At 41.4% G+C, this 15,313-nt stretch overlaps 1 protein-coding gene across 1 annotated transcript in view; it reads left to right on the forward strand.

Moving 5' to 3' along the window:
* The window catches only part of LOC138265302 (cytochrome P450 2J2-like), a 120,087-nt gene extending 104,975 nt beyond the window's left edge, over positions 1–15,112 (forward strand). The window contains exon 9 of the mRNA XM_069212910.1: positions 13,351–15,112. Within this exon, the coding sequence (XP_069069011.1) occupies positions 13,351–13,529 (179 nt within the window). The 3' untranslated portion in view covers positions 13,530–15,112. The remainder of the gene's footprint in view (positions 1–13,350) is intronic.
* The last annotated feature ends 201 nt before the right edge of the window (positions 15,113–15,313 follow it).

Below are 15,313 nucleotides of genomic sequence, written 5' to 3' on the forward strand. Positions count from 1 at the left end.
GCTTTTAACAAGTCCAAAACCATTTTAGGAGGAGTAGTTCCCTGATGAAACTGAAGAAACTCCCTTAACCGTTTAGGCATGTGTTTCACATATTCCTCCTCATACAGAAGTTTCCTATCAAATGTCCAGACTAAGCTGCCTTTCAAAACCAGCAATTGTGCAATCCATCACTAAGGGATTATGATCCAACAGTAACCTGAGAAACTGTTAAATGACTATCTGCCCCACTAGAGACACAGAGACAAAAAGAAATAGTCATCACAGACTAGCTTATTATGGGGGTGAGAGAAAAACATAAACCGGGGTCGGGCCTTTTTAAAAGCCCCCCATACATCAACCAAATTGTGATCTTTAATTGCTGAATGGCCCAAGACACCAATGGCTTCCTACCTAAATACCTAGAGTCCCAACCTTGCTCCTACCAATTTCAATGTGAAGGTTAAAATCCCCACACAAGATCAAAAGAGCTTGCCATACTGCTAACTCCAGATTGAGGCGGTCATTCTGACTTTGACGGGCGGCGGAGGCCGCCCGCCAAAGTCCCACCGGCAGAATACCGCTACGCGGTCAGAAGACCGCCGCGGTAATTCTGAGTTTCCCGCTGGGCTGGCGGGCGAACGCCATAAGGCCGCCCGCCAGCCCAGCGGGAAACCCCCTTCCATGAGGATGCCGGCTCCGAATGGAGCCGGCGGAGTGGAAGGGGTGCGACGGGTGCAGTTGCACCCGTCGCGATTTTCAGTGTCTGCTTGGCAGACACTGAAAATCAATGTGAGGCCCTGTTAGGGCACTGCAGGGGCCCCCAGGGGCCCCATGACACCCATTACCGCCAGCCAGGTTCTGGCGGTCAAAACCGCCAGAACCAGGCTGGCGGTAAGGGGGTCGGAATCCCAAGCAGCGCCGCCATGGAGGATTCCCCTGGGCAGTGGGAAACTGGCGGGACACCGCCGGTTTCCCGTATCAGACCGCGGCTGTACCGCCGCGGTCAGAATGCCCATGGGAGCACCGCCAGCCTGTTGGCGGTGCTCCCGCGGTCGTTGGCTCTGGCGGTATTCTACCGCCAGGGTCAGAATGACCCCCTGAGTGTGTGAAAGACAGTAGGGTCATCTAGATTAGGCCCGTAAATCAAGCAGAGTGTGGCACTCCCTGTACTGATGTGGAGCTCCATTATGACCCATCTACCCATTTTATCAGATTTCACCTTTATCCAACAAAACGGTTGGCCATTATAGCTTCTCCCCTTGTTGTGCTCCCTTCCATTGTGCAGCTGAGCAGTGAATACCCCAACTCTTCAAATATCCTCCTTTACATCCATGTAACATGAGTTTCCTGTAAACAAATGATATCGGGCCTCATGGACTTAAGCCCCAAGGCTATCCTGTCCCTCTTTACTCTGTCATTGAAACCACAGATATTAAACATACAAAAGCAAATTCTATCCTGCATCAGCGGTTCCCACATTTTAGTTTGGTATTCACAACACTTCAAATTCAAATTGGGCACATTAACCAACTGCTTAAGCACTTTACTCCTACTCATGTCATGCTCATCATGCTTTCCGCTAGAGAACTTAGCACCCATGCCATACATGTGACTCACACTGCTCCACGACACTGGAAAAACCCTTCTCCCCCTCCTCCTAACATCCCATCTAACCAACTCCAAAGCCACCACACTCCCTCTCCTTCATCCTCACCCCACTCCTGACCCCCCTCAATAGGCATCCCCTCCCCCACACCCCACCAAATATTGCAGGTAAGAGGACCGTCCAGGTCCGTTGATGGTGATGTCCCCCCTTGCAATCTATACTTAGGCTGACACCAGCTTTGAAGTGACAGTCAATGTAGATCCCATCTCAGAAACGAAAAACAGGGCCTCGTGCTCCACATGGGGTCCATCCAATCTAAAGTCAACTAGATCGACCCTGCCCAGACATCTACTAATTGGTGTACTTGCGCTCATCACATGTCTATAACACCTGACCAGGGCCCATGCCTTCCAAGAATTCCTTAGCCCTGATTTGTGAGGTGAAAAAGGGGGCCCTGCCCTGTACTATGATCTTGAGATTTGCTGGGTTTAGCAAATAAGACTGAGCACCCTTTAGTTGAAAAGGCTGGATCATGTGCCTGAGGCACCATCTTCGTTCGACAGTTACATGGTAAAAATCCGGTCTAATGAAAAAAGTACATCCTTTAAAGACCGCTTCTGATCTGGATGGGCCCGATCAAATGCTGCTTGACACAGCAGGAAATTTCCAAAAATTCCACTCCGAGAGCTCAGGAAAGGCCCCTTAAAAAGTTTAATGATGTATTTGCCAGTGTCCTCTCCCTCTCACCCCTCAGGGATGCCCGGAACTCTTAAGCTATTCTGCCTTAACCTATTTTCGAAATCCTCTCGTTTCCACTGGACCTCCGTCACCCTAGCCTGCAATAGGTCTCAGGTTGCTTTATGTGCTGATGCCTCAGGTTCAAGAGTCACTATCCTTGTTTCCAGCTTGCCCATCCTCTCCAAGAACTCAGTACAGGTCTTAGCCACCCACCGAATAGCACCTTGCAATTTCCTATAGGCAGTTTGGGACTTTTTGCTGTCTGCCGGAGTCTCTTCCCGGTGCGCCATAATGCTCTGGAAGTTTGTTTCCAGTGATGCAGAGTCAGGGGAGTCCTGGGGCATATTGCCTCTTCCAGAATCATTCCCCTCAAAATAGGGTGGCACTAAATAGTCCTGCAACAATTCACAGCCTTTAACAACTTGTTTCGCTCCAGTGCTCTCCTCTTGCTGTAAGGATCCCTACTTAATTACAGTGGCAGGTAGATCCACCTGGGCATCGGGGTACTGAACAATGACTCCTGTTCCTGCTTCCCAAGCTGCTCATGCACCTCGTTATACTCCAAACTAAGTTCTTCCTACTGTGCCTAATTTCAGAGTCATCGTCGGACCAATCAGTCCAATTAGATAAAGAGAAGAAGTGGTCAGCTATATCATCCATTTCAGTTTGTGTCCTTGAATGTGTCAAGTCACTGGAGACTATTGCCATTATCTGTGAGGCCCCCTAGGTATTCACCGCGTTCACAGGTTCACCCCCGACTGCCACCACTACAGAAATAGAGTCAACAACAAGAGCCTTACCTGTTCCAGTGCCAGCAGCAACCCCTTGTGATGCCACTGTAGTATTCTCCCTCTCTCCAACAATGTGCCCCTTCTCACTTACAGAATCACAGTGAGCTCCTCCATTGATCACAGCTTTGCCCAAAGGCGACTCTGTTGCTGCGTCTGCTGCATCTGCTTCTGTCTTGAGTTCCTGAAAGCCACCCGGTTGCAACACAGGGGCGGGCTAATCCGGTACAGTTGCTTCCTGCATGAATATGTAGCTGGATGCGCCAGTGGAGCATTACTCTCCTTGCCGTCAGAGATGCCGGAGATATATTGCTGCTGAGTTCCGCCAGAACCCCTGTGAAGTACCTCAGGTGAGTTTCAGGGTTGGCATGATTGCCTTTGACCCCCACGTCGGCCGTCCTGCTCCTGCGGCTGAACTTCTTGTCTGGTTTGAAAAAACCTGAAATAGGGGTGGGGATTGCTGCATTTTAGCAATATCTGTGGGTTTCACTTCATGTTTTTTTCTTTGATTGGTAGGCTTGTTGACCCAGGACCCCACTTTTCATCATCTGCCAGTTGTCCCTGTATGGGTCTTCGGCAAGGAGGATAGCCTGCTGGGCTTAGCAGCTCTCAAGGTCTTTGGGGCCATGGCATAATGATGCCTTAGCCTAAAAGACACTCATGTGAACCAACAGCCTATATAGCCGCTTCAAAGCAGTTGCTCCTATCTGCTCAATGCACCACAGGGTCGAGACCACAAATATTTAACCATATCAGAAATGATTTCCGAGGTCACAAAAACTCATAGATAGGGTTGTAAGGGAGAGTGACTGACCGTCTTCACATGCCCGTTATCTTGTCCTTCGTGCTCTCCAACACCACCCCATTAAATGTAGCATTTAATTTAAAATACAAGGGGGAAAACCCTAATGCCCCTAAAGACCTAATGAGGAGCCACCCATGATTGTTAGTAAAGAAAGTGATAGAAAAAATATAAACAATATATGTATGTGTGTTTATTAATTTAAAAAAGTACAAATAAAAATGTGTTAAACTATGCAAGTGTACTATTAAAATCTCAAATCACACAAACACTTTAAACCAACAACACTACAAAAAAGTGAGTAGCCTTTATACAGCATTTATTTTGGCAATAGACATTTCATCACCTGCACTGCAGCACCTAATTCTAACTGGTAAAAAAAAACGGCAGTCACCACAGATCAAACTCCATTGACAAGAGTGTGTCGGTGTTTGCTCCAGCTTTCAAATTTCCACAAATCCTGCAAAATATACAATAGCTCAGTAAAACCTACATAGTTATCCTATTCCTCTCGACAGTTATCCATTATTTAACATACTTAATTTTAAAATATAGCACACTTACTAACACCAAAATCTTCTTTGGAACTCTTGTATATTAGAACCATAATACAAGATATTCCCACTCCAATGTAAGGCATTGTGGGGAAAATGTTCCACACTGAAAAGATCAAATGTACTATTCACAATCCAAATGAAACCATTTTGGGGAAAGTATTGAACAATAAAGAGGTTACATTAACTATGCTCCCCTCCAATCTAAACCACTTTGGGTAATATGTTGGACAATGAAGGGGTCAAAATACTATTCACACTCCAATCTAAACCCTTTTGGGAAATGTGTTGGACACTGAAGGTGTCAGATCCACTCCAATCTAAACCACTCTGGCGAATGTGCCGAACACTGAAGGGATCAAACTTCTGATTCTCACTGCAATCCAATCATTTTTTGGAAATGCGTTGGACACAGAATGGGACTAGATTTACTATTCCCACTTCAATTTAAACCATTTTGGGAAAGGTGGTGAACCCTTATCTGGTCAGATTTAATGCTTCCACTACAATGTAAGCCACTTTGGTTAATGTGCTGAACTCTGGAATGGTCAAAATTTCTATTTCTACTCCAATCTAAACCTTTTTTTGGAAAGGGGTTGGACACTGAAGGGATCGGATTTACTATTACCACTCCAATCTAAACCACTTTGGGTAATGTGTTTCACACTCTGATCTAGGTAATTTTGGGGAAGGTGTTGCACAATGAAGGAGTTTAACATTACGATTCCTACTTCAATCTGAAACCACTTTGGGTAAAGTGCTGACAATGACAGGGTCTCTTTTACTGTGCCCACTTCAACCAAAATGCCTTTGGAGAATATATTAGACATTAGGGCCCAGATTTCCTAAATTTTCACCGAGCGCAGCAGGCAAAATGCTGCACTACGCTGCATGAGAAGGATAGAGCCAGAGAACCCCATATTTACAGAGATATGGCACTTTCCTCCCCTCTTCCTAGTGCCGGTCACAGAAATTTTCTGCCATGCACCACGCACACAACTTTGTGTCATAGTGCAAGGACATTTGCATGAATCTAGCCTAGGTTTTGTACTGGAAGGATAAACTTCCAAAATAAAATACTATGATTGCACTAACTTTAAGACTTTTCCTACTTTGCATGTATGTTATACAGTGCAGCACACATGCAAAGTAGGAAAGGAAAGGAATAATAAAATCATTTCTCCATGATAGCACCTACTTGAACAATGCACTATTTTTTGATGAACAATCCATTCTACTTTATTTAGTAAATAGTATTTTGCTTCAAAAACCTTGGGTGGTTACATGGGAATGCCCACGAGCAACTCATTGAACTGCCCCTTAGAGCTAAGTAATATACAGCAGCACCATGCACTGCTTTGCGTTATGCACAAAATCTTAGTAAATATACCCCTAACGGGTTAAAAATTAATGTCCAATGTAACCATTTGAGGGACAGTGTTGGACAAAGGGGTCAAATTCACTATAAGCATTCCAATCTAAACCATTTTTAAGAAAGTATTCTAAATTAAAACAATTGAATTAGCAATTATAAACCATTGGATATGAACTTAGACCTATAATAAACAATATTTACTACTTCAACCCAAAATAATAAAAATGTATAAAAATAACTGAGACTGAAAAATACACATTTTGAAAAATATTATACTCAAAAACAATGCACATTAAAAAATACTAATCAATTTACTATAATGATCTCCTAATACATACATTATTTAAAAGTTCTTATAAAAACAAGATAAAAAATAACATTGTAAAAACATGTAATTGAATAATCATATGTATGTAGAAACACTTAAAATAAATAAAACTATTTATAGAAAAAAACGTAAAGTTATTTTCTTAATATATTAAAATGTACAATTGATAACCTATGTTAAACTATTTTAAAAATTATAAACTAATTTTCAAACAAATTAAAAGTCAAGAAATAAATCAATACAATGTAAATATATATATATATAAATATATAAACAGTCATCATCATTTGAGCTTTATTTCGGCAGCAGCTACCATAAAAGCAATACAAATACGCACATAAGACCATAATTCTAAATACAACATATAAAAATACAATACTAAAATCCTTAAGATAAAAAAAAAATTAAAAAAAATAAGGGCCAGATGTATGAAAGCATTTTGCATTCGCAAACGGTGACATGCCCGTTTGCGAATGGAAAATGCCATTTCAGAATGTATGAAATACATTCTGAACGCAATCTTAAGGAATCGCTAAAATAGCGATTCCTTAAAATTGCGACCCTGTTTAGAGAGTCGCAAATTGCGACTCTCTAAATTAGAAATCGCAAATAAGGATTCCTTATTTGCGATTCCTTAGCACATGTATGAAGCAATTCCTAAATCCGATTTTGGCATTTAGGAATCGCTAATTACCACCAAGTTGAACTTGGTGGTAACCATGTGCAAAATTTAAAAATGCATTTAAAATGCATTTTTAAATTTTACATGTAAAGCACACATGCCCTTTTGGCATGTGTGCACCTTACATGTCCCCCCAAAAAATGTTGGGGTGCAGCAGAGGGGGCCTTAGGCCCCCAGCACCCTAAGGTTTTGCATTTCCAAAATTGCAATTTCTGGTTTAGAAATCGCAATTTTGGAAATGCTAAAAATTCGCAGATATGGGCCAACAGGCCCATAGCTGAGAATGGGGCCGGTATCGCAATTTGTGATTCGGTAATAGTATTTGCGATTTTTAAGAAATCGCTATTACCGATTCCCAAATGTGATACAAGGCACTTTGCAAGTCGGAAATAGTGATTTCTTAAAAATCGCTATTTCCGAATCGCAAATGACCTTGATGATACATCTGGTCCTTAATGCATTGACAAAGCCCAGGACATGCAAAATTCAGACACCAAATTGCTCTATAAAGGGAGACATGTGGCTTAGTTTTTCTTGATATCCATGAGCCTGTGGGGTAAAATATTTAACCAAGCTTATATTCTAGATCAAACAAATAACATAATAAAAATTAGATGAATAAATTACGTTCCAAAAACCTTAAAATGTTTCCCCCATTAAAAAGAAATTTAGTATAATACAAATTTATATTCAAAATCTAAAAATAACAATATTAAATCAGTTAAAAACACAGCCTCTATCCTTCAGTAAATGCTGTGTCAAAAAGCTTGCTCTAATACGCCATATGGTTGCTAAAAACTTTGTCACAGCATGCACCACCGGCCCGTAGGTGCTGGTAATACAAATCCTGGTGATCCCTAATTCCCATGGAGTTACAAAGAGGATTTATCCAGTGGCTCCTTTGCTTTTTATATGCGGGCAGTAAAATAAAAGATGGCTCTAATTGTTTCCCTAGTATTGCACCCCATCGGGCAAAGATCTAACAGAGCAACAATTTGCTTCCATCTGGAAGTGAGATCGCGCACTGGTAGACTTCCTAATCTGAATCCTAGGTAAAGTGCACGTGCCGCAGGATGTAAAATAGTATAAAAAAAGTGCTCAAACTCATAATGACACTTAAAAGATAAAAAGCTGTCCGTCATACTACCCGACAGAACAGCTGCTAGGGCTGATGTTTGTACACTCACCCAGTATGCATCTTTCAAAAGCCCAAGCTTGAGAAAACCTCTTTTTACATACTGGCACCATGGGATTTTTCCAACCTGAGAGTCTCTTAAAAGCACTCCTAGCCATATCCTTTAAGGATCTAGCACTGCAGTGGACCAAATCCGAATCCAATATTGCAGCGGTCTCAAGGCAGCAATATCAGCGATAGAATACAAACTTAAATCCATTCGGCTAGGCAAAGTAGGAGAACTCAAAGGAACTTTTAGCAGGGCCTTGATAAAGAGGTTCTCTGCTCTTTCCATATTGTCGAGTTTACTATGGCCCCACAGCTCAGCACCATACAAAGCACCCACTCTAGCCTGCACTTTATAAATATCCACTGTAGGTGTGATAGGAAAGGCGGGTGTTTTAGCAGCAAATCTCAAAATGCCCTCTGTCTTTTGTTTAAGGGACATAGTACCCTTTGTCAGATGTGATGTTCATTTGTGGGAATTTTCTAGTCTAATTCCCAGATAATCAAAATCACTAACACATTTAAGAACCTCACTATTCAGCACTATATTCTTCTTTACTCTAAATTTTGGGTCCCCAAATATCATGCATTTTGTTTTGGTGCAGTTTATTTGTAAGCCATATTCCTTACAAAACCCAGAGAATTTCTCCAGAAGCCTAGATAATCCAGAGGCGGTTTGGGATAAAAGCAAGGTATCATTAGCGAACAGTAAACATGGTGTCTTAATACCACCCAATTTCGGGGCGTCATTTAAGCTATCAAATAAGTACAGGATACAGGCATTCATAAAAGGTAAGAAAAGAGTTGGAGCCAAAACACATCCCTGCCTAACACCTTTCTGTATGGGAAACTCGTCAGATAGCTCTCCGTCCTTCCCCCACCTTACTCTAGTAAAACTCCCTGAGCAAAGCTCCCTAATCAAATTTAACAAGGGGCCCGGGACTCCAATTTTTGTCAGAGTCTCCCATTGGTTGGGATGGGTTACCAGATCAAAAGCAGATCTGAGATCAACAAAGGCGACGAACAGCCGACCACCATCCAGGTCCACCACCTTCCATTTGATTCTAAGAAGGCAGAAGACCTGGTCCACCGTGGCCGGCCCTCACCTAAAGCCTGCCTGCAAGTGGCTTTAGGCCCCATTCTCTTCCATCCAGGCTCTAAGCCTACCCAAAACCTGGAAGGAAAAGATTTTCTGGAGTTTATCTATAAGGCTGATCGGTCTATAATTTCCAGGAGCCGATTTGTCCCCTTTTGTGTAGATAGGGACAATTATTGCACCCTTCCACAGATGGGGAAAGATGTTGCTCTCCAGAATAGCTTTTGAAACTCTATTAATATAAGGGCCGCATAGTATCAAATCCGACTTATACAGGTCAGATGGGATCCCGTCTAGTCCAGGATCCGTCCCTGATTTTTGGGCCATAATAGCTGCCTCTGTTTCTTTCCTAGTGAACGCGGCAATAGCACCTGCCCCCATCAAACTTATCAGTATATGCAACCTCTATGTCCGCTGAAGAAGCGGAATCCTGGCTGTAGAGTTTAGTAAAATAAGAGATCCAAGTCTTTGCAGGGATGTGGCAATCAGGCCTAGAGCTCAGATTTCATCCTTCTTGGGAAACCACAATCGCTTTGCATCTGAATCCTTGGTTGCTACCAGCAAATCTTGCCATATATCCTCCACCCGCAGGGCCTTACTAGACTTAATTACAGCATCATAGTCACGCCTTGCCATCATTATGGCAGGTCTATCCTGTTGTCTAACTGCTTCCAAAAGGCCATGCTTGGCCCTCCTGCAGGCATTGTTAAACCATGGATTTAATTTGAGCACTCTACACCTCCCGCTTCCTCTATTTTCCCTAACTAAAAGGGTCTTCAGGGAAGCAAAGAGCTCACCATGTTTAGCCATGATTTGATCAGCGGAATAGGGGTTGGATACAAGGGCAACTGTATGCCTAGAAACCAAATCAGACATTTGAGCTACTAGGGCTCCTTTATTCGTGAAAACCTTCCCTCTTAATATACGCTGATTGCTAGCCACCTCCAGGGAGGGCATGACACTCTGATCTTGGTTATTTGGCCCAGAACCAGGAAACCACCTAACCCACTCTAACAGTCAAAAGCAATAAAATTGTATACTCAAAATTACAATTAAAAATGTAATCTTAATAAATTAATAAATGGCTGCCCCAGGTATGGAGGCGCATTTCATTCACATGGCATGGGAATGCCTTAGACTGGGGATATATTGGACTTGGGGGGGGGGGGGTTGACACATTACGAAGGGTGACGGGCCCCCGACTGGGGAAGGAAATGAAACACTGCCTCTTGAGCTTGCTGCCACGCCCGGCTAAAGGGAATAAGATGAGGTATCACTTTGCCTTGCTTGGTCTGGTGCCGACGAGAAAGTGCGTTGCTGTTCACTTGGCACTTGGCCAGCCCTGTGCAACCAACACTGATTTGCTGGCTGGTGGACCTTAAGGAATGGACAATGGCAGAGGAATGTAGGTTAAAAAGAGTGAGACAGAATGGACATGCTAAGTTTTATTTGGAGGTTTGAGGTGCCAAGATTAATTGTCTAGATGCAAATGACCAAGAGTCTGAAGAGGGCCTAGATCACCCAAAACAGTATGAGGAGGACCTATCTGGTGTTGGGAATGAGTCCGGCTGTGAGGTGGAAATGTAGACAATGGGTGGGTCCAATACTTGATGGCTGTGTGAGGGGCTCGGCAGCCAGTTGTGGCTAAGTGTGCAACGTGACAATGTTTTTGAACTTCTCTCTCTTCCAGTCTTTCCCTTCCCCTCTCCACTATGTAGGACACAGAGTCATCAGAATCCTGAGTAGTGCCATGGCACCCCAATATAACACTGCTGCACAGTTTTATTATTGCTAAATTACTGTGACTGTTAACAAAGCTGTTAATAAAAACATGTTTTAAAAAAATAAAGTAATTACACAAATGTAATTAAACTTCTATTACAATGTACAATTAAGTATTAAAACTCTTGAAGAATTCTAAATTCAAACTTCAATATATATATTTAAAAATCTCCTAACCCTTTTTCAGTATAACACCTACATCCTGCTACTAAAAAAGACAAATAAAATAAACATTTCCATGAATAAAAATACAATTATTCAAAAATACAAAACTATTAAAAAAACAATATTACATACATATTTTTAAAAACAATATTTTAACATTATTAAACATAGCTAGAAAACCATATTTTTACCTGCAACATTCTTGTTGATATTTTCCACATCACAATATTCTTGCACTTTTATAAAGATCTAAGAATCTTACCCTTTTAATTTGTTTTCTTGGAAGAAATTAATCCACTTCAATTCATTACAGTATTTTGTCAATTACATTTAAAAAATGGATCTCAATCTCATAGCTCAATAGTCATGGCCTAATATGTCATCTGTCCATTGAAGTTCCTCTACTGTTTTCAAATTACATCCCTCCATTTTAAGTTAGCCAGAAAATGCATCTTAAAATAAACCCATTCAAAGCATTGTGCTACTATACAAAGTTTTCCAAAGTATCAAAAACTTCCTAAATGAACCAGTCCTCAGCACATAGAGTCTTTCACATTCCTTTACTTTTGATGTTTTTTCCTCCATTGGTCATCTGTAGGTATTAACTTTGTTTTCTACTTTAGCTAAATTATTAACCTTCCTACCAACACACCTGTATATAACTTTTTCCTATGGCTCGAGCTTAATGCTACGCCTGACATGTAGCCCAGTGAAACTAATTGTAGATCATCTGGAAATGCAAAGTCTAATGTAGCCTGACAATATTGCTGCATTGCTTTCCAATACTCCATTAGCATAGAGCAATCCCTTATATGTATCCAGTTGCCCTCCACTATTATAGCTTCGGGGACTCAATACTTTAAACAATATTCAATTTGAATAGAAGACTACGGCTATAGCTTTTGGCTCACTTAATATGTGGTTTAATGCCTACCCATTTTTCCATAGATCATGATTTAAAAATTCCCTAAGATATCTATAGACATTCATTCGTCACGTTTGTACTACAATCCTATCCAGCAACGGCTGCTGATCTACCAAAATATCTTCCTATCTAATGGACACTTTTTAAAACAGGAATGGCATAAAATCTAAACAATTGCTGTTTCTTTTTAAACATCTACAGCAGTACTTCATATAGAACGTTTCTCAGGGACTTGGTCAGGTGCTGAAAATCATTTATTTTGTACTCTATGAGCATTTGATCCAAGTAAATATTATCTGCTGCACTGTGCATCTATTTTGTGTTAAAAAAATGATAAGAGTTCTGTGCAAAACATGGAAAATAATATTCTTTCAAGGTTGGAAGGCCAAGCACTCTATTATTGGCTGAGTTCTACAATATACCTAATGCCAATCTGGGTGTCATATTTTCCCAAATCAAAGCAGCAAATAATCTTTCAATTGTCCTTAAAAATGTCATGTGCTGAAAACACAGCAGTGCGACATATAATAAATGAAATAACAAATAAATGGACACTGAAATCATCGCCATTCTTCACACAACAGATAGAGGGAGGAGGTTTAATTTTATAAATCAGTTTTTACCTTTATCTACTAATGGTAAATAGTTTAATTTATAAAATGAGTCTACATTTGTGGTTGTGTAAATTCCTTAATATCTCTTTGATATCTGCTTCACAAGGTCTGATTGTAAAGCATCTGTATTACAATTACAGAACAAAATTTCCATCTTCAGCTTCTTTATCTTATATCCCCCACCTGCTGCAAATGATTAAAAAAAAAAAAGTCCTTTGTTGAATTGCCAAGCCAGGTTTTAAAAAACACAATGCAGCTTCATCATCGTTAAGCTTGATGTTGAACATCTCCTTGATTGGTGCCTTAATTATCAAATCATCTCTTAAAGCAATAACAAGTGATTCAATAAATATCATAAACAAATTTGAGAAAATAATAGGAACCATCATCCCACTGAAAATCTAAGTAGTTTTTTTAAAGTAAAACATATTAAAGGCTGTTCTTAACATGATCATTTTTTACTAGTAAAAAGATTATTTGAAATACCCTCATAGGTCCAAGTAAAAAACATAAATATACACAAACTGGAAGTGGAGAAAATTGTAGCCTCTCTATATTCGACCCTGGGTTGGGATTCAATGCACAGTAGCCTCCCCTCTCTTTCCGCCCATTGCCCTCCACCCCCAACACATGAGGCATCCATCCTCCCCTATTACCTTTCAGATTCTACATATCAGGTGTTGTGCTGGGCAGCTGTAAGAGAAGTGACCTAGCTCTCATGTTCTTTTATTTGCAGGGCACCGTGTGTGTTTGGGGGAGCAGTTGGCCAGGACAGAACTGTTCATCTTCTTCACAAGTCTCCTTCGGGCCTTCACCTTCAAGCTCCCCGAGGGAGTAAAGAATGTCAACATGGACCCTGTTTTCGGGGGCACGATGAAGCCACACCCTTATCAGATCTGTGCTGTGCCACGCTAAGCAAAGGGGACCCCATGCAGAAGAAAGGACTAATAATTCATAAATGTAGTGTATATACAGTATTAATGTCCTGCTAGCCCATAACATATAGATTAGATCCTTGTATACTAACTGAAGCCCATTATATATTAACATTGAAGATTGCATTGATAGTCATCCAATCAAATCATTACTTTCTGCAGCACTTTTGTGAAACAGATATTTCCAGTTCATTTTACAATTGTCTGTGACTTGACTTATATTTCAAGTAGGCCAAGTCTGTGGGCAAGGTGTCAGAGAATGTCTTATAAATGTGTTGAGCAAGAAGCCCTTAAAACATGCTTACAGCAAGAATTCTCTTCCCCTGCCACTGGGCCTTTGTTGGAGTTTCAATCCTGGGACTGGTGTTGGCATTGGTATGAGATAGATAGTCTTCATTATAGTGCTTGTTCTGTGGGCAAAGCAATACAACAAACAAACATACTGTGGCATATCTCAGGTCTTACAGGGATACCCAATTATCAGGGGTAGCTAGCATTTGTGCAGCAGGTCCAGGCCCAACAGGAACTTGATTTGGGTAAACGCAGAAGAAAGCATTAATCGGGCCATCTCATTCCAACATTCCAGAAAATGCCCTTTATGATAGATTTCAAAGGGATCAGAGGTCGAAGCAAACATGCAAGAAAATAGCTAACCATCTACGTCTGTTTCTATAACCGCCTGAGTCTTAGGCATTGGCATATACCCCATGGATGGAGTATGAGGACAGATTGACTGAAATAACAATACTTATTAGGAGAAAGTCATCTAGAGACAGTAGATCTGCAAGAAGTCTTCAAAACTATTTGAGAAGCATTCATAGACACTCTAAGGGCCTCATTAAGAGTTTGGTGGTCAAATGAGCTGACCCCCAAACTTGTGAGGAGAACACTACCCCCATGGTTGTGGCACCCCCCCACAAATGTTTTACAAAGTTCCCGCCTGGCTGACTGGTGGGAACATTGTATTAAACCATTTCTGCAGGGCTGTCTGACGGGAACAGTGCTATTGCATTGTCTCGGATCCTTTAGGGGAGCCAATACCATAGCACAACAGCACTATCGAAATGTGCACTGTCTACAAAGCAAAGTAGACAGTGCGCATTCTGATGGTGCTGTGCAGCCCGCACCTCCGTGGCACTCAGCACTGGCTTGCTGGCAGCATTTCCATGGCAGTGTGACCACCATGGAAAGGCTAGCGTTGTAATCAGCACGGCATCACTGAGCTCAGTGCTGCAGTGCCTGAGCACAACTTAGCCTGCCGTCCACCCATCAGGAGCGATGTTCCTCGCGATGACAGTGGTCCCCTGGCCGTCACTGCAAGTAACAAGACCCTAAGTGTTTATACAGGGAAAGAGGATGAAAGACATAGGTTGGACTGAGAGTAAAGAAGGAATGAAAGATGGACTGTATGGTCAGAATGAGGACAATGAGATATTGCCTAATATTTAAACCTCTGCTTTGTAGAGCTAGCCAAAGTTTGTGCTGTGATTTTTGTTTTACATGCAAATACTTCTTCCTGTGACTTGAACATTTTTAATAAAATACTGAAATATATGAATCACATACCCTGACACTGATATGATCACAAAGAGAAAGGTGACATCACAAAGACCAGTGCTGGTAAAGGAGTGCAGTATAAGGCAAAATTGGACATAGCAAATGATTTGTGTATAAGCTGTTGACAGAGCAGAGATGGACGAGTCTCTGTGATCCATGTTCCAACTGTTATATATTAATTTAGGCGTGCTTATTTAGCACAAATAG

The sequence above is a fragment of the Pleurodeles waltl genome, chromosome 11 (assembly GCF_031143425.1).
Source record: "Pleurodeles waltl isolate 20211129_DDA chromosome 11, aPleWal1.hap1.20221129, whole genome shotgun sequence".
Taxonomy (NCBI): Eukaryota; Metazoa; Chordata; class Amphibia; order Caudata; family Salamandridae; genus Pleurodeles; species Pleurodeles waltl.